This window comes from Helicoverpa armigera, chromosome 3 (genome assembly GCF_030705265.1).
Source record: "Helicoverpa armigera isolate CAAS_96S chromosome 3, ASM3070526v1, whole genome shotgun sequence".
Classification (NCBI taxonomy): Eukaryota; Metazoa; Arthropoda; class Insecta; order Lepidoptera; family Noctuidae; genus Helicoverpa; species Helicoverpa armigera.
Window position 1 is genome coordinate 11,385,209 of NC_087122.1, and position 22,473 is coordinate 11,407,681.

The 22,473-nt window shown below is 34.3% G+C and overlaps 1 protein-coding gene and 1 long non-coding RNA gene across 2 annotated transcripts in view; one reads left to right on the top strand and one right to left on the bottom strand.

Moving 5' to 3' along the window:
- LOC110372910 (protein eiger) overlaps positions 1 to 22,473 on the bottom strand; it is a 49,980-nt gene that overhangs the window by 16,757 nt on the left and 10,750 nt on the right. The window contains exon 2 of the mRNA XM_021329928.3: positions 600 to 800. Coding sequence (XP_021185603.3) covers positions 600 to 800 — 201 coding nt within the window. The remainder of the gene's footprint in view (positions 1 to 599; positions 801 to 22,473) is intronic.
- Positions 4,770 to 5,622, top strand: LOC135119330 (uncharacterized). The gene is made up of 2 exons (XR_010278180.1): positions 4,770 to 5,237; positions 5,411 to 5,622. It is a non-coding gene; the product is annotated as an uncharacterized LOC135119330 (long non-coding RNA).

The window sequence follows — 22,473 nt, forward strand, 5'->3', positions numbered from 1 at the left end:
TAGCAATTTGTGTTGTCAACAGAGCTGGAAAAACATGTAGTTATTTTATTTTATGTAGTCTTAATATCCTGCAATTTAGAAGCTTATGACCGCATCGTTTACGAATTTGGTCGTGCCCACGCAAGACTGCTTTTTTTACTTAAATGTAGTCTCTTGATTCATATCCTCGTTTGCAACAGAAAAAGTAGGTATAAGGAAAATTAATACCTAATATTTAACAAAATTGAGAATTTTAAAACTACTTTGTGTGTTAATATTTTGACTTTAGTCTTCATATTATTATCTTCTAAACTAGCAACCGGATTTTTTACGCCTCACTAATATTATAAATGCGAAAGTAATCTCTTCCCAGCCCAGCCCAGCTTTCCGTCTACGGATAAAAAGTAGCCAAATTGTGAAAGTTTGTATATATGGATGTTTGTTCCTCTTTCACTCTAAAACCACTGAATAGATTTCGATGAAATTTAATTTGCAGTAATGTTACTTACACGTCTGAATTATGTACCTATAGGCTACTTTTCGGAAAGTTTACCCTCAGAAAACGGGTGACACCTCTTTAGGAAGCTAGTATTAGTTTCGATTATATAACTCATACTCACATGTTGCGCTCTCTTATCATAGTCAGGGTACCAGTCCCCGCTCTCCGCGTCTTCACCCGTATCCAGTAGATCCTCATCGTCTCCTAGATTCTCATCCTCTAGCACCGTGAGACCGTGGAGTTTCTCCAGAGAGTCGTAAGTGCGGTCCTTCGGGTCTTCTTTGCCGTCTACTATGCTGCTTATATCTTCGTCTGCGTAGATCTGGTGACAAAAGAAAATAAAAGTATTAGGAACATTCAGGTATCGCGTATATTAATTAAATATAGATTTTAAATATGGAATTAGAGATTCGGTTCTCAGATCAAGTTAAGCTAAAGTCATTTGATTGGGTTTTGCAGGATTTTATAGTGAATGTTTAGAAATAAACTGAAAAGGTTCGGATAAATTGAGTCATGAGGATAGGTACGGATAGTTACAGGTAAAGTCATTGATGAACATATTTATATTTATAAGATTTATACATATGTAGGATTTAGGGCTTTCTCAATATCAAATGCAAGTCTTTAGATAATACAATAAACGACCGATCTTTATTGTACTAGAAAACTAAACTTTTAGAAGAAAACAACTGAAACTCAATTCAATTGTAGGTAGGTAATCAAAATTTAGAGGCGTAATGTAAGCGGAGCATTGTTTGTTGAAATAGTAAAACGTTGCGAGCATCCCATTTCTCTCAATTATCTGTTACGTGTACTATACGAGGATTTTCAGTAGATCTATACTAATATAGAGAAGAGGAAATGTATGTTTGTTTGTACACAACACAAGCAAAAAGGCTCCGAAACCACTGAGCCTACCTACTTCAAAAAATATTTCAGTGTTAGAAAGCTACACTATCCCCAAGTAACATACATAGACTGTATTTTATCTCGGTATGGGAAGAAATTCTCCCAGGTGAAACCGCGGAAAACAGATAATAGTTGGTGCAGTATACACTCGTTCCTTCCTTCCTGAACAAATACTCAGGTTTATTTGAACGAGAAAGCGGATAAAATAAACTGAAGAAAATCAGAATCAATCAATAACGCCGTCGAGAGCTCCGAGCTTTAACTGAAATATTTTTACACAGCGGGATTAAGTTTCTCGTTTAAAGCAAGTACTTTTAGGCAGTTGGGATTAAAAGAGCTAAATCCAATTTCCTGCTGCAACTTACTGAAACGTGATTTTCAATGAAGAAATAGGATATTGTGTAAAATATTTACAGTGATTTAATTTTCCCTTCAAATTATATTCGGTTTTCAATATTGGGGCAGTGTTCAATTTAATTAAACTTAATACAGTAAATCCATTTTTTGATGGCTAGTTTTAATTTTCCTTTTTTTTAATTTGTAAAGATGTAGGTATAGGGGGAAGTCCCCCAGTGGCGGACACCTAAGGTTATTTATAAATAAAACAAAAAATAGTTTAAGAAATGTTTATTAAATTATGATTTATATAAGATGACAAAGTTAGAAATCAAATTAAATTATCAAAAATGCAACCTCTGCTCCAAAATAATTAATACTATCAATCAAACTTTGGTAACAAAAATCGTAATTTTAAAAAGTGGCACCTAATACCGGACGGCTATTTGTGCCATACCCAGCACAAAAAATAACCAGCATCGATCACATATTTAGCCATTTTCACACTCTAGAATGTCTTCACATGCTTCATATATCCACCTACGACAGGATGAGCCCTGGATCCAGTCTTCTAAGCAAACTACGAAAATTGTCTCACTTCTATTAACATAACCTCATCAATTGCAGTTCGTAAGCTCTGTAGCACCCAGGATCAGTTCTTTTTCTTGTCTTCCATTTTAATTATCTTGTTAAAACAAAATTAAGTAATTAGAATGAATGATGTAAATTCTCCCAAGAAATATTCATGTGTTTACTGTCCGGCGTTAAGGGACGACTTAGTGTCCGGCGTTAAGGGACAGACATTTTCGTTCATTAGGTGGTACCTACTAAAATTGTTTAAAAGATCTAATAATATTATACCATTTTACGGATAACAATCAAGTACTACTTTTATCTTCGAATACCACTCAAATGTAAATGCATCAATATACTAGAATTACCTACATTGATATTTAGGTGACGCAGTGATTTCGCACCTAAAAAAGCAAACGGTTGCTCCCACCGTGGCCGTATGTATCACAGGTTAGGTGCGGCGCGTGATCCTGTACCTGTGTGCCCCCCGCACCCTTTTCACTTGTATTTTGAATCGAACAGATTTATACTCGCTTAAATAGTCCGCTTAAATACGAGTGTCCGGACCTAGGTGCCGTCCGGCGTTACGGGACTTCCCCCTATTGTAGAACCAATTATTCATAAAATGTAAATTGTAAAAGAATAAATAAAAGAGCATTCAAATATATAGGTACTAAGAAATACAGTACTTAAATAAGAGAATGTCTGCAAAACCTTATTGGAAAAGCATAAATCTGATCAAATATCCTTGTCAATTAACCACTTACTAAAGTTCCTAACATCACTAAACAATAACAACTATGTAATTTGTGTACTACAAGAATTTAATTATGCAAACGCCTATAGGGTGAGCAATTTGTCATATCCAGTCTTCTCAAGTGATCCATAGCAGCCACATGTTCGTACAATTTGCTCTGGGTAAGTGATGTGAAAGATGACGAGTAGGTACATATTACTGTGTAGATGACGACAGAAGGACCGGAATGTTTTTGGTCCTTTAGGACGTAAATTACGATTAGGAGAAAAGTTTTTTTGCAAAATTCGGAGTAAATTAGGAATCGTGTACGGCTTATTTCGGAAATAATAAATACCTTTGCTTTTTTAAATTCCCTTAGTTTTGAAATAGCATGAAAAAAATCTTATTTAATTATGTACGTGTAATAAAATAAGGCGATTTGAAATAAATTACTGATGATAAGTAAGTAGTGGAAGTGGGAAGGAAGATAGTAAGTAGTAGTGGGTAGTGGAGACGTTGAAATCCGCGAAAATTTGCGAACCCGGGAGGAAAGGAAACCGTGGTAACGCTTCAAATTAAATTTAATCAAAGTAATTGACCAGTTATAAAATGATAATTACAATTTGAATAATAAATTATTGCAGCATACAAATTGGTGCACTGAACCTTCTACCCAATTCACTCTCTTGTTCCAAGGGCTATCAATCATAATAAATGATAGTAGATACGTTCGTAATACGACGGCCCTTAAAATATTTCTTCAGCTTTATCTCAAATAGAATTATTAGGTATATTTTCTTTGATGTTTCATATAATAATCTCCATGATTATAAGAATAATACAACGTGTATTACATTATAAAGAGCAAACTTGTTTGAATAAAATTTACTACCATATTTTTCATCTAATAGGTACCTATTATCTTGAGCATATTTTAATATTATAAACGGAGCTTATAACAAAATGTTGTATAAGCAAGCTTAGAATTTCAAAGAAAATTACTGAAGATATTTATTTAACGAATAATACTTACGAAAGCTTGATATTTAATCAAATCAAATCTAACAGGGTCTGACGTTGCCAAAATTAATTAACATAACCCTTAATTTTGAGAGACATTTGCAAGTTTTTTTTTTTTCAAACTACTAAGTAATTAAGTACCTTTATTAGGTACCTATGCGATAGTCTTAAAACATGGCATTTTTCCAGTAGATAGGCGACAAACCTATCACACATCGTATGGTACATACTTATGTAATTAAAAACATTTACTAGGCCTACCTACAAGTTTAGTAAACAAAACAATCAAACAGTTTCCACATGTAGCATTGATTGAGAATCACACGGACGACTTAATTACCTAATCCTTTGCGAAACGTGAGCTTAGAGTATCGCATGTCTCCATTAGCAACCTTTGAACGATATACCTATCACTTTCACACACCATCCAGCATCATACGAGTGAAGGAGATGAAGGATGTTGGTATTAAACGCTTGGTTACAAAAATAAAACGGTTATCGTGGTGTTTGATCGCATGGCCGACGAGGCGAGATTGTATGCGTGTTGTTTTATCAGATGCAATAAAGTAGGATCTTTAAAAGTCCGTCATTCATCTTGTTAGACTATCTATAAGTCACAGTCTGTTAAAATGTATTGCCGATGTTGATCTATTGATACCTGCAAGGACCATAAAGACCATTTCGGTAATATAATTAAATCAATCTAGAATTCTAGCCCTCTTATTATAAAACGCAGTATCAAATAAGTATAGGCTTTTGTACTACCTTTAATCCACCTTTAAGTACGACCTTGAAAAAACGTTATTACAAAACGCAGTTTATCGCAAGTCCTATTACTATCTGTAGTACAAAAGATAAACCATCGAGCCCCCTAGTTTAACTGCAGTACTTAGTCGACAAACGTCAAATTCCGACATTATTTACTTTTGAGGTTATTTGTTTTGTGATGAAAAAAACGAAAGTGGACATAAAATATATGTGTGATTTGGAATACTTGGATGTGTTAGAATACTATTGAGAGTGTCCGGGGACCCAACAGAATGCGTCATCGACAAAATCTCTTCAAATTACCTGACGACAATTTTCGATATAAATATCGATTTACGTTTTTCGAAATAATAGTCAATTGAATGCATGATGATAATCCAGGATGATCCTATGATGCTCAACTGGGCTCGCCATAAAGTAAGTAGCCTTTACAGTGCAAGTAGGTTGCCAAAACATCCTAATTAATTGTATACGAGTCAAAGTTTTTATTATGGATGTTTGTTTATGTTCCACGCATAAACTACCACATAGATTTTGATGAAACTCCGAAAATATATCAGATTATCATACAGTCTATTGTTTATTTACAGATTCAAGACTATTTTGGCGTTTTGCACGCCGTATCTCTGCCAGTAATATGCAATGTTTGTAAAAGACTGGAAGCTTGCTAAAATGTACAAAAATGCCTAGATGAGAAAGGGAACAAGATTGTGTGATGAAGAACAGTGTCCAACATGTATCAGTGCATTTGACTGTATAAATAGACATTGGAATAAAATATAATTTTCTACTTCTATGTTGTTTCAAATGTTTCATTTTCTTTTGGTAATTTAATGCACACGATATTCTGTGTGTAAGTTATTGTGCACTTAATTTTGAAGAGGTTCTAATTAGATGCACAACGTCTTATTTAATCATTTAAATCGGGATGAAAATAATCCAAATTATTTCTAACCTAAAAACAAAACATAACTCGGATACGCGCGCTGACGTTCCGTTATACGCGCGAACTCGATAGTTGATTAAAAGAGAATAATTGAATCATGTATATCGTTAAAAGATACTAGAAATATAAAATTACCTTTAAATAATAAAAAGTAATATTTTCAACTGCAGAGATATTTTTTTTATTATCATAGTTATTTATTTTTCATCAAAATAGACTTAACAAAATAATGTAAAAAGGAACGGCGCATAGAATTCGGAACGATTGAACGAATGATTTAAATATTTGTTGCTTATAATCTGTGGATATTATTTGAACCATAGACAAATCGAAGTACTAAACAGTCTTCTCTTAGTCTACGTTTTGTAATAAGGATGTCAAGACTATCGTAAGTACCGTAACAAACCAAGACGTCTTCAGTCGGGTTTAAACCACTACTTGCGGCAGTTTTTATAATAAGAGGGTAGATGTTAATTTGAAACTTTAAAGGACAACTCAACTCTTGCCAAGAAGGGTTATTTTATTAATAGGTCTATTTCTTATCCGAGTGCGGGAGGTAGGTACCCAGTTACCCACCTAGCTCTCCCTGGACGCAGGTGAAACCGAATAGCTTATTGTTAATAAAGGTAGCCTCGAGACATATTAACCTTGAAACATTTCGAAAACAGCTGCCCAGACAAATTATCGGGGACTATTTCTTGGAAATACAATTAAGCTCGTAAATTACTCATTAAGTTTATACGCAATAACAATTGTTCAAAGGTGTAATTTATTTATGAAATATTTCATGAACTTAATAACTTTAGTATTTAAGCACCCACGTTATTATCTAATTAGTTTTACTTAGTTATGCATCAAAACAGTACTAATTACTTCTAATTTAGTTGAAGTCTGTAGCATGTTTTATTTCAGTTTATATTGTAGAGATGTCAACACAGCCATTGCTTTTCCACATATGGAACCTCATTAAAAATAATATTATTTCATATATCTCTCTAAGTTCATACTAGACTACCTACATTTCCCAATTACCTAAATAATGAGAGAGCAGCCTAGCCTTGGCGGGGTTAGTTAGTCGCAACGCAAGTCATTTCATGGCGTATTTAACACATCCCATTTAGGTCATGAACGTTCGCGACATACGTCACACAAATGTACTTATTTACTATGTGAACTAAGTATATAAGCCCTTATGTACGAGTTCTCACTCTCCCACAAACAAGGGCAAAGTACAAATATTTGTGCCCGCTGTAATTAATGTATCGAGATAATGATGTGGGAATGTTCATCATTTTAGGTAGGTAGGTACCACGGAGGAAGGAAATATAATGAAGATACCAGAAGGCAGGTTGGTCCCCCTGACCTTTCTTGTTGGTCAAGAAAAATACGTTAGACGTGACCAGTTATGCGCGTCAGTAATTTTGGCGAGCTAAGAAAGCTTAGGACATTTTGCATTATGACATCTCCGCTAGCAATTTTGTTCTCCTTGGTAAATACTTTTACGTTGTCTTTTATTATTGATCATCACTCTTCTCATAATCTGCTTAATGTATTGCTTTCTCTCTCGCCCTCGTATTGTTAATTAATCTCCATTATCAAGTTCATTTACGGCACTAATTAGATTACGTATGTATAATCAATAGTTGAAGATTACAGCGAGATGTCTAATTAGTATTTTGAGACATACATAACATGCTACATAGACAAGAGTTATGTCAAACAGGATTAGGCTGTTTGAAACTTGTCTTTTCACACTGGTGAATTTTCCGAGCAGAAAATTCGCTCAAGCATTCTGCCAGTGAGAAAAAGCTGTAGGTTCATCCATATGCTACGCAGATTATATCGAAGTAAAATAATCATGGAACTGACAGAATACTCTTTTGAACAAATCTCGAATATAAATTGAACGTCGTATGCAGAAAACCAATATTTTTTTGTGCAATTTAAGCCTAAAATGTAAATAAAACATCTGTTTATCTATTAATATAGAAGATAATAAACAGTGGTCCTGTACCTGACGTTTCAATTTATCGTCGTCACGCGACAACGAGTAGTTAAGACATCGATCGGAGGACCGGCCAGCCGTGACAAAAGGTTAACATGTGATGGATCATGCACTCTCGATATAAAGATTATTGCAACAGCAGTCACGTTGTACTGCACAGCAGAGCTTTCTAGGTATAGCTTTTGTACTAATTATTTAATTCTGACCTAAAATACATTATCATCATCATCATCATCATCAGCCTATCGCAGTCCACTGCTGGACATAGGCCTCTCCAAGTGCACGCCACTGAGATCGATTTTCGGCTTCTAAAATACATAGTTCTACATAAAACACAAAATTCTGAACCAACAGAGGAGGATTCATTAAAAGACACAGTTAATCAAATATTGACTTTCGGGTCAAAGGAGTTATTACAGTTCTCCGAAACCAATTAAAATATCGCCGTTTTCCGATAAAGACATTTCCTTGCGACTCTGTGGACCAAAGTTTTCCAATTAAGACGCAACTTACCAAGTATTAGAGGGAGTTTGTTAAGCTCCTTGTAGGCATAAGCCTTTAATATACATTTAATGTTGTTCGCCAATCGATGATGTTATGCACGCGGAAACGTGTGGATGACTGGGGTGAATGACCGGCAATTGTGGCGCCTCTTCGGAACTCTGTGTACGAAGGTATATGTCCCACAATAGTCGATCTATAATAGACTTCGGAGAAATTATCTCTAATATCTCCGCGTGACATTTGTGCGCGTGTTGTCTAGTTAAAGTAACACGGCTTGTTGGGTAGACTTCCGCCATTTAAACTCCTTGTTCGTATATGTCTCTTTTATTGCCAACGTAATTGAAATTGACGTGAAAGGAAGAAAAGATAGGGTCCTTCAGAAAGGTCAGTGTCGTATTGGTACAAGTGCACATGTTTGAACAGATGGTTAAGGAATGTAAGGTTGGGCTCATATCAGTAAAATGTGACTGTAGCGGTCAATACTTTTTGTAGCCCTGTAATAACGAGGCGATGTTATTTCAAGATTTTGTTTTTCTTTCAACGCTTCGTGTGTTTTTTATTTATGAGATTTGTCTTATTCCCGACGCAGACATTTTTAGATTTCCATTTTAAACTTGTTACTCGCGGTGCGCTGAATCAAGGTGTTTATAAATTAGTCAGTAATAAATTCGAACGTCGCGCTTGATCAATGAGATGACGTATTAATTAAGAGGTGTCTTGAAATATATCCAACGAAAATGTGGACAGAAAAGATAATAAGAGAATTTCGATTTCAGATTTGGTTCGTAGTCGGTTTGTTTAAATTCACATAACTTTGCAATCCATATAAAAAAGGAAGTTTAACTCCAAAAAATTCCATTCTCATGCTAAATTGCCGTTAAAGTATCGCTTATCTTCAATAAATTATAAGCTTCGGCTAAACGCAAACGAGTAATTTGGCGATCCCAAAATCGCAAAAATAAAAGGTCTTTAATTTTCCCAGCTTTAAAAAACCGAATCCTTGCATAAGAGATGCGGAGAATTTTACCGCCAAACAAAACCGACGCATAATTACGCGCGTATTTTTATCACAAAGAGGCAAAGTGAATAAAAGGCGCACAATTTATGTCTGCAATCAATTGGCGTCTAATTTGGTCGTGACAGTCGCACCGCCACTGAGGACCACGTGGTTCTGATGTTTCATTATGCTGTCATGTTATGCAAGTATTTGTATTTGTGAAGCTCAGAAATGCATTCTTTGGATTAGTCACATAATATTGTGCTGTTTTGATTTAAAATTTATTTTTTTATAAATAGTTTTGAGTCATATTATATTGCGCACATCGTGGCCTACAATAGGCCAATGCCTATTTCAGGGCAATAATTTGAAATTGTAGTAAGTAATACAGGGAGGTACATTTCAATTAATTAATTTCAATTAAATGTTTGATCAGTATTTAGCTCTGAAAGGTTGAAGACTTCTATATTTAACCGTGCGTAATATATTCTCTTTCCAAGTTGATTCCTAAAATGGCTCTTGACTAAAACTTTCGCAAGTCAGCGTACATATTGCATGACGCTGAAAATGTTCGTTCAGTAACGCAATTCTTTAGAATCACTAATGGATTTTCATACAGACCTTCCTTTTTAAAATATTTTTGAATAAGTTGGATAATATCTTCCAAGTACCTACTTACTTAGCCTACATACTTAACCTATGATAAATGTAGTCTACGATTTTTTTACAATAAATGAAAATATTATTAGTCAGCAATTTTTATTATTTCTTAAGTACCTAGTAGTAGGTATATAGTAAAATACAATTATTATCATAGCTTAAAATAAAAGGCATTAGAAGCTTCTCCCTCTTCTTCAATTTTCATCACCAAGCAACGAAAACGGGTACCTAAGATTAACAAAATTATTCTATTTACTCCGCTCGTGTTCGCTCGCTCAATTTGATATAATATATTTCTAAGCTACATAGATTTAAACGCTTAAGTTATATAAATGTCGTCTCAAGACATGAGCTTACATAAATGTCTTGAAAATTTGATATAAAAGCATGAAAGAAATTAAATAATAATATGACTTATTTTTCTACTAGGCATGTTTGTTCCGCGAAATAGCTCTCCGCTAAATCTAATTTTCACAAACCTTTGCATTTTGTAAAGTGCAAGTCATCCTCCGCATCCTCCGAGCCTTTTTCCCAAACATGTTGGGGTCGGCTTCCGTTTTGGCTTACATTTTGTAAAGTGCAAGTAAAATACAATAAACACAATTATTTCTTCATTCAATGTAACAAAAGCTGAAACATTTTAAAATAACAGTCTGAAAATCGTAATTTAGGTCAACTGCACCATTGTGATTCGCCTGTGATAAATACGTGGCCATTCATTATAATACAAAAACAATTGAATTTCAATTCATGAATATGCATTGTTTAACGTTCCACTTTTAATTGCATTTATTGATTGGACAAACTTGGCTGATAATAATTAATGAAGTAGTGTTTATTGAATTTTACGTAATTATTGTTTTGATCAGTTGGTGAAACGGAATAGGTAGCTGATGTTCGTTTAAGTTAGAGATGTGAAAAATATCAGATGTTACTTTGAAATTAAAATATAGTATAACACCACAAAAACGAATTATAAAAACTGTAATTATAGTATTCTACGTCCATATTTAATTAATAAAACTAGGTAAACAAAACGCACGGCAAAATAAACACAGGCATTTACTACGTTCTTAGCTAAAGTCATAACTCTTCATTTACAATTTACCGCAGCCGAGTGAAATGAGAAAATATTTGACAGCGGTTGCCTCGCAGACGGAGACGACACAACATTGCATTACTACGAGATTACTTTTTAACTTACTTTTCAAGAAGTTGAAGAAGTTAAGTCTAGATGTAGCCTCACCGCACCTAAGGACCACATTCATTAAAAAGAATCTCCCATTTTTTGTACCAAGATTTTTCCATTGAATGTGCTACTAGGTTCCGCATTCGTTAAATAACCAGTTCCTGGAATGTTTCTGGTTTAAAAAGATTTTTATTGAAATGCAGAACGCATTATTACAGGTTACCATGTATGTGATGGATAATATATCCAGTATATGTCCGTAAAACCTTCAAAATAATCACGTAAAATGCAACGAACACAGATGCCAACATTTTATGAGTCAAGACCACACGCCATTCAGGACCGAAGATAAGATAAAAACATAATTTATGCGCGCGGATTACTCCTCAATGGATTCCATTCTTATATGGCAACAGAATGTTAAGCACGTTGTATATAATTCAATAATCCCCGAATCACGTAAAGGATCGTTGGCAAGAGATCACTGAGGATAAAATACGCGAATTTCGTCCGAAAGATTGTTTTTTCGGGGCACATGGTTCGAGGTCTTTGACCTGTACTACACAGAATCGTATACATTTTAGGACATATACGAGTGTGTTTGTAATTCCGGCGACCTATTTCATGGAGATTATCTAAACAGTTTTACGGTGTCACCTATTTGCCGCGTACAAATTTGCGAGTAAATTGAGCGGGTAAGTGGATTGGTTGCCAGCATCCCTGGTGACCCGTAAATGCAAAATGGCTGCCAGGGATAACTATTTTATATAATGAGAGTTGGAGGAGCTGAATGTAAAGTCTGTTGTTTGTTAGGAATTCTAGACGCTCAGTTTCTAACCTTTGGAAATGTTATATTTTTTCTTTGTAATTTTGAGGATGGACATTCATATTTAGGCTACTAAAAAATAATACAAAACAAAGTTTTAGCATCCTAACACACTGACACAATTTTATTCAACTCCAAATATCGAGAAAAACATGTTACAGTTTGTCTTTGCTATATTTCTGCCATAAACAATAAATTCGTGTTCTGGGTGGTCCACAAACGTTTTACGAGTGTTTCCGGGTTTCAGATGGATGCGTTTCCTCTCCGTTCCAATTTACGAAATGACTGACATGTTTTGCTCCCGCCAAAATGAGCTCAAAATCCTTTATGACATTTCATGGACTGACTTTGAGTACAAAAAGGTTTTATTGTTGGATGAAAAATTGCGAGCTCAAAGCGTGCGTTGAAACTTTCTAGGTAGATTTTTTTCAGATGGACAATGATGTTTGAATTTCAGGTTTCGAGCTGTCAAAAACCTAAAAGCTCCGCTAGCCCTTTTAGTAAACAGAAAACAAATGTCAAATGAAAAACAAAACATTTATTAAATGTCAAAAAAGGTTTTATTCAATCACTCTACCTACTACACGGACTGTCAAAATTAAAATCGGAATGTTTAAATTAAACAGCGCACGTGCTAAATTAACACATTGATTGTAATACAAAACGAGCTGTTGTTATGACAGCTCATTCAAAAAATACACATGGCTTTGTGGATCAATGAACCCCGTAACATTTGGCGATGCATCAGCAAAAATAAAACAAAAGACAAGAGCAAATAGATCGTGTGTCTATTCATAGATTAAAAGATCTTTATTCTTTTGTACTAAAGCATCTGAAAAATTATGAGGTCGTTGTGTGGGTCATGTGTTGACATCAAATTAATCAATTAGGTGCCAATAAGTACATGTGCCTATAATTTAAATTGACGCATTTATTAAATTTCTTAGAAATTATAAAGTTATGCATTGGTAATTTATTCTACAATTTTTCAGACGGTATATCTGTTTAAATAAAAAGTAATTTATTTGTAAATGTTATGAAATATAAAGCACATCGCCCACATATTTGAAAAATGTCACTTTTCGAATATAGAACACGTCCATCGATACTTCAAACTCTTTACAGACCACAGATTATATGTTTACTTTCTACCTACACAGAGTGGCAAGGGAAATAGTTTCATTCCTTACGACTGCAAGCTGACCTTTGAAACTGCAACTCCCACATAGTTTTCTCCAGTTTACTCGGGTGCTTGACTTGCATTGTAATGAAACAATTTCTTAACTGCTGTGGGTCTCTCCACGTGTATGTGAAGTTGGATTAATTTCTGTAAGGTAGTGAACTTCGATGCAAAGCTAGAGGAATTCGATATCTTTGTTCTGTAGATGTTTTTATAGTTCACCTCGATGCTATGTATAAAGAAGGGACCGACTTCCCAAGAAGGAGGTTCTCAATTCTAATGTCTTTCTTTTTATGGATACTGAAAATTTTGCCTTATTATAGAAACTGCTAGCGGCGCTAACATGCGCAAAGTTCATTCATTAAAGTGCGTTTAACTGTCCTAAACTGTACTTATTCTAAGAACGAATATATCTCAATCAACACATTTTGGACGCGATCTATTTTTTAGTCGTAATGTTGGAAGTCTATTCCTGCACTTTGTATTCGAAGCGAGTGACGCATGCACTAGAATGCAAAGCATGCATGCTTTATTTTGTGCCTTGTATCGCAGTGAGAATCGAATATAATAGGTTAAATACATAATGAAATAAGTTAGATATGTAGGAAAATGCTATTGTTTACGTAAGATTTCCTGAAAATTTATTGAAATTCGCAGTTTTTATTCTCTCTTTGTTTTACCCTCATGAAATATTCAGGTCTAACGTATATAAATCGAATTGAAAATCAAAATCAACTCATTAATAATCACCAAATAGGTTTTATCAATAAGAGGTTCGCAAAGCTACTGTCAAAAAATGAGCGGCAAAGCGACGTTCCATTTTCAAAATGCAACGTCAAAAAATGCTCGTTCCTATTTAGGCATAACTATGGTCTAACCTATTTTGGTGCAGCTGTTAACTGCACAAAACATTCGGTACCACTATACATAAGTAGTGGAAATAAATGATTAGTTACAACTATATGATAAGTACAGACATCATTTCTCTCTTATAAACGTCAACGTATCATTTTAGCTGTAAGTACCTACACATTAAGTACTTATACATATACAGCCTTACTTATAAAAATCAGCTAATCATCTTCTAATCATTGTTTTAACAAATTACTACTTAAAGCTTTAAGTAGTGATTAAATTATTTTGACCTATAAACGTTGCTTAAGCATGTCTTAAGTAATGAACAGATAATGTCATAAAAACATACTAATTTCTCAACACTACCGGAATGTTGGTAGCTTAAAAAAATATTTGTCGTGAAAACGTTGTGTAATGGCAACAATGGCATCCGTAAAATATAAAATTAAAAAGTTGAGCTGTCAATAAACCGGAAATGAAAAATCAGCTGATAAGAATCCAGCCATTTTGCTAATTAGTGGGTTAAACAAGGGTGTGAGGCTACTTAATTTGACAGCTAATTTAAGACATTGCTAAGAAAATGATTTAGTTCAGCCACGTTTATAAGTAAGATTTTTTCTTAAACACCCCTTAAGTATAACTTATTAGTTTATAAGTAAGACTGATAATGTTTCTCAGTAAATGGAGCGTTGCCAGCGATTGTTTCAATACTTCCTATCGTTTTAATTTTGTTGTGATGGCATAGCTTTCGGCGACCGCCATCATTGGCGAGTTTTAGAAACTAGTACATCATGGCTAATACTGGCATGGAATTGGCTGTATGCATACCTGAGAGGTGCACCTGTGGTATCTATATTAGACTGGTTTAAAATATTTAATTTAGTTCGTGTGATTAAGCTAGAATTATTCTTTTATATATTGCTTAGAAGGTCGTAAGCATTTTTTTTAAGTTTCACTTTAATTATTTTTAGGTACATTTTGTGCACATGTAAGGTACATTTCGTGTCTATATTTTGACATATTACACGCTTTTTATTATTTTTAGATATTAAAGCTACGCATTTTGCTGAGGCCATGAACTCAAAGGACCAAAATAAGAACAAGGTTCCGGGTCCTTTTAGGATACTCGTATAAGGACCCGGAGGTATCATTTTACGGTTACGTATTTTACATGCGAATACAAACACACATTTCCTCGATGTGAAAGCCAAAATATTATCCCAACACCATCTGCATCAACTCTCATATAAAAATAGCAACGATAAAGATGTAAAATATATTACACATGCGTTGTATTGACGCGCAAATCTGCCGTGCGCGTCAAAAGATAGCATCGTGAATTATTGAAGCTCAATTCAGCGTTGAATTACTGTCAGTTTATCTGTAAACAGCTTAGAACTATTAACAAACCGGAACCGCTTTGAGTACAAAGCTCTATTCGAAAAACTTCTGCCAATTTACGCGGGTTGGGTGTAAGACAGCGCAAGAAACAGAGATAGTTTTTGGACCAAATCGTTACGCACACGCATGACAAAATTATTTATTTATGTAGGTATATTGTTGCACAAATATAACGATGGACGGCGTTCTCTACCAGTTTATCTAAGGTGGTGGTGGTGAAATAGAATTATCAACCAAAACAAAAACTTTATGCACATATTTACGTTCAAGAACGAGCAGTTCTCTCATAACCTTGGCACAGGAGAGACAGCAAGGCAATTTCGCCTCCGTTTGGTTAAATAATCTAGGGTAAACAGATAATGGGAGATTTAAGCGTCAATGAAGCTTAACGGGCGAGCTTCCAAAGCCAGCTTTGCGTCGTTTTCTATAATAAACAGTTTAGATCGGAAGATAATAGCGTTTTATTGACTGGTTTGTTTGATAGAAGCTGCTGAGCTTTTAGCGTAGGCTTTCTTTAATCCCTTTACGATATGTAAAGATTTCTGTAAGTAACAAAAGTATATTCTATATATCTGAGAAGCAATAACCGTCAATATTAACCAAAATTGTTTTTACCATTTATCGCAAATTATCAGCTTTTTTAATGACTAGTAAGAGCATTAACAAAAACACATTTAATTCGATATTAAATGAAGATAACGAATTCAACATAAAAATACAAACATAATTTTTAAGTCCGTAAAAAACAGACTGAAACATACATAAGCATAAGTTACATAACAAACTACACACGTAGGTAGGTATATGATATGTCGGGAGCAGCTGACGTTCTTCTTTCCACACTAGTACATAATAACGTATATAACGAACTGTACATACATTACTATACTAGTATTATACTATACTGAGTTAGGTAACTTGCCCTGCGTGCTAAAATTATTGGAAATGTATCTATTACTATTTCAAGGTTTGTTGACGTCAAATGTTCAAAATAGCGGAACGTTTGAGAAATCTCACATTTTCTGATGGCGAAAGATTTTATATTTTACCCGTGTTTGTAGAAAGATTCTATAGGTAGATATGTGTTTGAAAATGTATTGGAAATATAGCCACTTGGTATTCACATATTTGCTTTGAAGGGTCGAAAATAAATAAAGGAAAGTGTATGTAGGATTTCTGAAAAAAAAAACTCTACGTCATATCTAAACCGAAAAGTAATATCTATGATATTTGTATTGTTGTGGGCCTATCATTATTCTTTATTTGTAGGTTCGCACAAAATGATGTAATAAAGACTGAAATGTAGTTGTAGCAATTCATAAAATGAAAATAAATCACAAGGCAAAGTTCACATAAATATAAACAAAACAAAAAGCTTTAAAAATAATATTCAATCCGAACACCTCCAAACACATCAACGCCTACGAATTCACGAAAATAATATTAAAAGTACTTTCCTATATAATATTTATATTCAAAAATTCTGAAAGATTTCTCCAACCTACACGCGCATAAAAATATTTCACTAACAGACATTTCAGAACTCAACCTACATGCTGAAAAAGGAGGATATAAGCCCCATTTATTTTTGAAAAGAGATGATTGGAACTAGAGAAGGTTCTGATCCTCATAAGCAGTGGGACGGTTCAACTTACTATCAAAAGCAATATAGGTAATATTTCAAAGATTTGTATCTTTGTCGCAAGAATAAAATATCAGATATGGATTGCTAAAGTACAACAGTTAAAACGTAGCCTCGTTTTGGACAAAATCACCTGTACCTAAGCTGAGTTACGTAAGTTACACCAAGTAATTTCTAACTATGTAGCAGCTAACATTTTGTGACAACGTGTGCTGTTAACTTTTGTATTGCAAACAAACATACTGACCTTATTGATATAGCAGTATTGCAACAACATAGTAGCAACCCCAAGCCGACCAGAGCAATGTTCTAGTTTCCCTCTAACATCGAAATGTTACAGCAAATATAAGTAGAATTTTTTTTTTTCTACTATTACCTACTGCACTAATGTTTTACTTACTGGAGCTTTCCATGCACAGCAAGATTATTTTATTGTTGTTGGTCTCTAGAGATACATTTTATTGATAATCTGCTTCTAAAGCAACGTAAATATATTGCGTTCATTGCATCTTATAACACAAGACTGCACCCTAAGCCTCCTCTCAATACTACCACAGAATTATGCGATACTAGATAGGACACATATAGCGTCTTCAGAAGGATTTACCCCACGTCCCCTGTCTAAGGATTTGCGTGTCCGCTTCGACAAGCGTATACAAAGGCATTGTAATGTGCTTTGCAAATGGTGAGGATGCGTTGTGACGAGCTTAAGCTGTGTTTACTTCAAAAACTGAAGCTTAAGAACACTTGGAAGGTATCTAAGAATCATCTAAGAATGCATTTTATGACATAAATCTTTTAGAATGTATACCATATTGCAAGAGACAGTCATCAAAGAATGACAGTTATGAAAAGAAGTAATTTGGTTTAAAACTTTGTCCTAATAAAAGTTTAACTGCCGCTATTTGAATAATATTGGAGACTTTCGTAAACAATTCACCTACGCATGTAAACATACGTCTATAATTTTCCTCACGTTTCTCTCCTTATTGTGATCCAAAATACTCGGTTGAGCAACTTATTTACAAAATATGGTTATTGGATAAGTTTCATGTTTGTTTGGGATTCAGATAGATACTGCGTGGTAGAAACTTTTTGAAGACTCTCTATGGTATCTAAGTAAGTACCCAAACTACATATGTAGGTATAGATAATTGATATGTAGGAAAGCTTGGAAAGTTCTGATATCTTTAAAAAACTCCTAACGATAGCCATTACTAACTCGTATCGGCCAAATTTTAAAAATGGCAGCCTTTTACATTTTAACGTTAAATGTTTATTACTCATACACCCATTTCTCCAATCTGCAGACTATAATTACGAATCATAATTACAGCATTTACATTTTAATTAACATTAGCTTTGGGTTTTTCACTACAACGCTTGGGAATTTCTATATTTTGCGAAAAATATTCTAAAGCCCTACTCATACACGATATAATACTACGGAGAAAATTATCAAAGTCATCAGCATAAAGGTCTCGGTTAAAAATATAAAATCGTTCTCTCTGACTGCCTTCAAAGCTGCTTATGTGCTTAGCTTTGAACAGAGCAATTGAAATATAACGTTTCATGTGAAAAAGGCTTTTTGATTCCGTTTTATTTTTTTAAATGTCACCTATTACGTATGTGAGGGAAGTCGCTGTTTCCCGAAATTGTCGTCAGTTCTTATTTCTGTTGACCTATTTACTTGCCCTTATAAAAAACATGTATGAAATGAAAGGCTTTGAGTGGTTTATGACACAGTTCTAAGAATCGACAGCTCAGTTTAAAAAGTTCCTGAATCATTTTCTGTACCTCGATATACATTTTTATAAATATTTTTTTGAAAGACGGGGCGTAATTTATAATGATTGTAAAAAGCTATATTAAAAATGGAATATCTACGGAATTCTATAGTACTGAGCAAAAGTTGTTGCAAAAATTCGAAGCGAAACTTTCCGAGAACTCATTTGCTTTGACTGTGACTCTGGGGAGTCTGAAAACTTTTTGGAATTTTTAGTTATATCGTTCTAAATTAATGCTTTCTCGGGCATAAATGCAAGTAGCAGATACTGCTATACTCCATCTACGGAAGCAAGAGCTAAAAGGTAGACAAAGAATGACACTTTTTCAAGATGGCGGTATAACCCGACCAATGACAAAACGTCACATTTTTGTGTAAAATGTTCGCAGTATCTGTGATTTTGTCATCGGTCGGGTTATACCGCCATCTTGAAAAACTGTCATTCTTTGTTTACCTTTTAGCTCTTGCTTCCGTGGATAGAGTATAGTAATTATTACATTCGTTGAAATACCGAGATTTTTAAATGTGACTGACCTTTACGATTTTGAATCTTTAAATTATTTCAAGAATACACAAATGATGAAGGAATAACACAATGTCTACGTTTTTTACCCGCTATAATTATTCATTAAAAGTATATTTTCCCAGATATGAGTCTATCTTCAGCTGTTTTACATTTTAGGTTCTCAGATAACATAGGCCAAACGATTCCCAGCCCTAACAAGGCGATTTGGACGCGTTTCACAGTCCAGCGATTACGAAGCTTTCATGTCAGAGTGACGTGAGTGCAACTAGAGCAGTTTGTGACGTCACGCGATCGTCAATTACTGCAGCTGCAGTAAAGCGTGATTGGGAACGGTGGGAAAATTGATGCTGTTTCGTACTTACTAGATAGGTACAGAATATTGGACAAAGGCAACTGGTAGGTACGTTTATTGATGGCAAGGTTTACGAACCAATGAGTTATGTTTACAAATTATTATGTAAGTAAATCATGTAATACTTAATAATTCACCAAATTACCTAATGCCTAAATTTAAACGTTATAAGAAATATTTATTTAGTTTATTAACCACACCTTTAACGATATAAATGACTGATACCTAGCTGTTTTCACAAACAAATTATTCACTGCAGATGAAGGTATTAAAAAAAACCCGAGTGTGGATGAATGTGTATACCTATTGGCGAACTCATAAACATCGCTTAAAGTTTAACGAGGAGCTTATCATTTCAGAAACACCCACTCTCTCGGACTTTCCAATATGTAATATTCCTTGGGGTAGGAGAGAGAATAGAATAAGTAGAGTTTGAAGTGCATATGTTGATCAAAATCTAGCGACGACGAATATCAGCCTTTTTTTTATCGTGCCCTGCTGGGCAGACATTGTAGTCCAAGTCCGATCGGAACCATTTTTTTTTATCAAGCAACCCTTTTGTCGTGTAACTTGTAATCCAAGCAATAAAATCTTTATACGTGAGTTGCAATTTTCCATAACGTAAGAAAATAAATAGAAGCATATAATTACATTTGTAAGAAACTGTACTGTATACCTAAACAGGTTTTAGCCTAAATCTTCCTTGTTTATGGTAAATTAATAAACAAGTAAGTAGGTAATAAGTTTGTGAATAAGCGGAAATTAGTCACAGAATGATAGATAGGAATAGCCATTAACTTGAAGTAAATAAGTTTTAGAACAATTAATTGGAAATGTTTGACCACAAAGTCAACCATTTTGTGATAAAGGGTTTATGAATCATATTGGCAATAACGGGGGTTCAGCAGTGGGTATTGACCACAGATTATTAAATCTTACTTCAACTGAGTACATAACGAAAAATAGGTTTTATTGGAATTATTTAAAGAAATATAAAATTCCGAGTAACTGCGGAGTAAAAGGACAATGCTCAAAAAAAACCCAAGCCCGGCGCAAACGAAAAGTAACTCAAATTATAGGAAATAATAAGTAATGAAATACTGCATAGGAGGCATCATCGAAATCAATGGCTAAATGTATGAAATTGCTATTTGATTTTTTAAAGGGGTAACATGAGCAGCTGGGGCTTATAGTTTAATTAAAGTGCTATCTGAAACAACAAACAAGTAATATGGCAAGCAATAAGCTTCTCCAAAAAGATAAATCAATACCGAAGTACAGGCTGCAGCGCCCACGTCATCGCGTCATGAGCGTTTTACATTACTTAGGGTGGGCTAGACATGAGGAACAGTTCGCTCATCCCGCAACATTTTTGGATCTCGTCGTGTTAGAAATAAAGAATCGATGACTTTTAAGCGTTATTATTAAAATGAAAAGTACATTCATATCCTGTTTTAGTTCTATCATCCTATTATCTTGTAAAAGTAGGTAGAATAGTGGAGAAGTTGCTATAAACATGTCATTATGTACACTCTTAAACCACAATTGTATCTGTTTGCTGTTCCTTTTACTAATACATTATGTTACCTCTAAAATCTTGAGTAGCAATGTACCGCAGATGTTAAAATTCGAATAGCAATTTCACACATATAGCCACTGATTTCGATAATGCCCCCTATGTAATATTTAATTACTTATTATTACCTATATTTTGAGTTACATTTCTTTTGCGCCGGGCCTGGGTATTTTTCTCATACTTCATGAGCATTGTCCATTAATATTTTTATAACATCTCTATCATATGAAATCTGATTTTGAAAAGTTTTTCAGCGTTAAAAAGCCAATTTGTCCACGTGCATAGTTCCCACCAGACACAGGCGAAACCGCTATAGTCTGCATACGGCATTATCTCTTCAAAAAGCTACAAAACAAATTGGAAAATCTTTCACGTCTCAAAAATTTTCCTATTATGAGTTCCCTGACGAGAATGGTTCGCTCTAATTTGATTGCTCATGCTCGGCTCTGCTCAACACTTATTACTTTTTTTCATATTGTTCCGAAAGAAAATATTCTTGAGTGTCGTAAAAAATAGTTATACACTGCAAACTGTAGACTTAACAGTTGAACCGACCAGTTGGTCATATGGTTGGTAAAATATTTTTTAAGAATATCGGGAATGCGATGAGTGTTTTTAGTGCGTCCGACCAAATACCTGGTCGTTTTTATTTGCGTACTTCCATTCATCTTCAGACTGATTTATGAGGCCAAACAAACTATCGGCCGACTAAAAGTTTGCAATGTGCCTCTCTCAAAAATCTAAGTGAACGTTATCTCTGCTGAATATAAGAAGAGATAGAAATGTTACGGCAATCATTTACGTCTCTCTGAACTTGTGTTTCTTTGTTTTACAGTATTTATGTTTTATACTCCAAAACATCGTGATAACTTTTACAAAAAGAGCTAAATTCGTGACTGTATTTTACTTTGGTAATCTACATTCTAGAAACGGGCCTTCGGTACTATATTCAGATTCTGGCTGATTATTACGAGTCGGATTATTGTGGTACATTATTTCTGAAAGATGGCCAAATGTTCATATAAACTGATAAGACAAATAAATAAAAGTTCAAACTTGTGCGAAGATTTATCAATTAATTCATGTCATAGATAAGTAGGTTATCGAATACCTACTTGAAGTTTAAAATAAGCTGTGCATTTGTTCTGATTCAAACAAACGACTACAGGTATTTTGTTTCTTGTTTATGATAAAAAAGTTTGATTTAT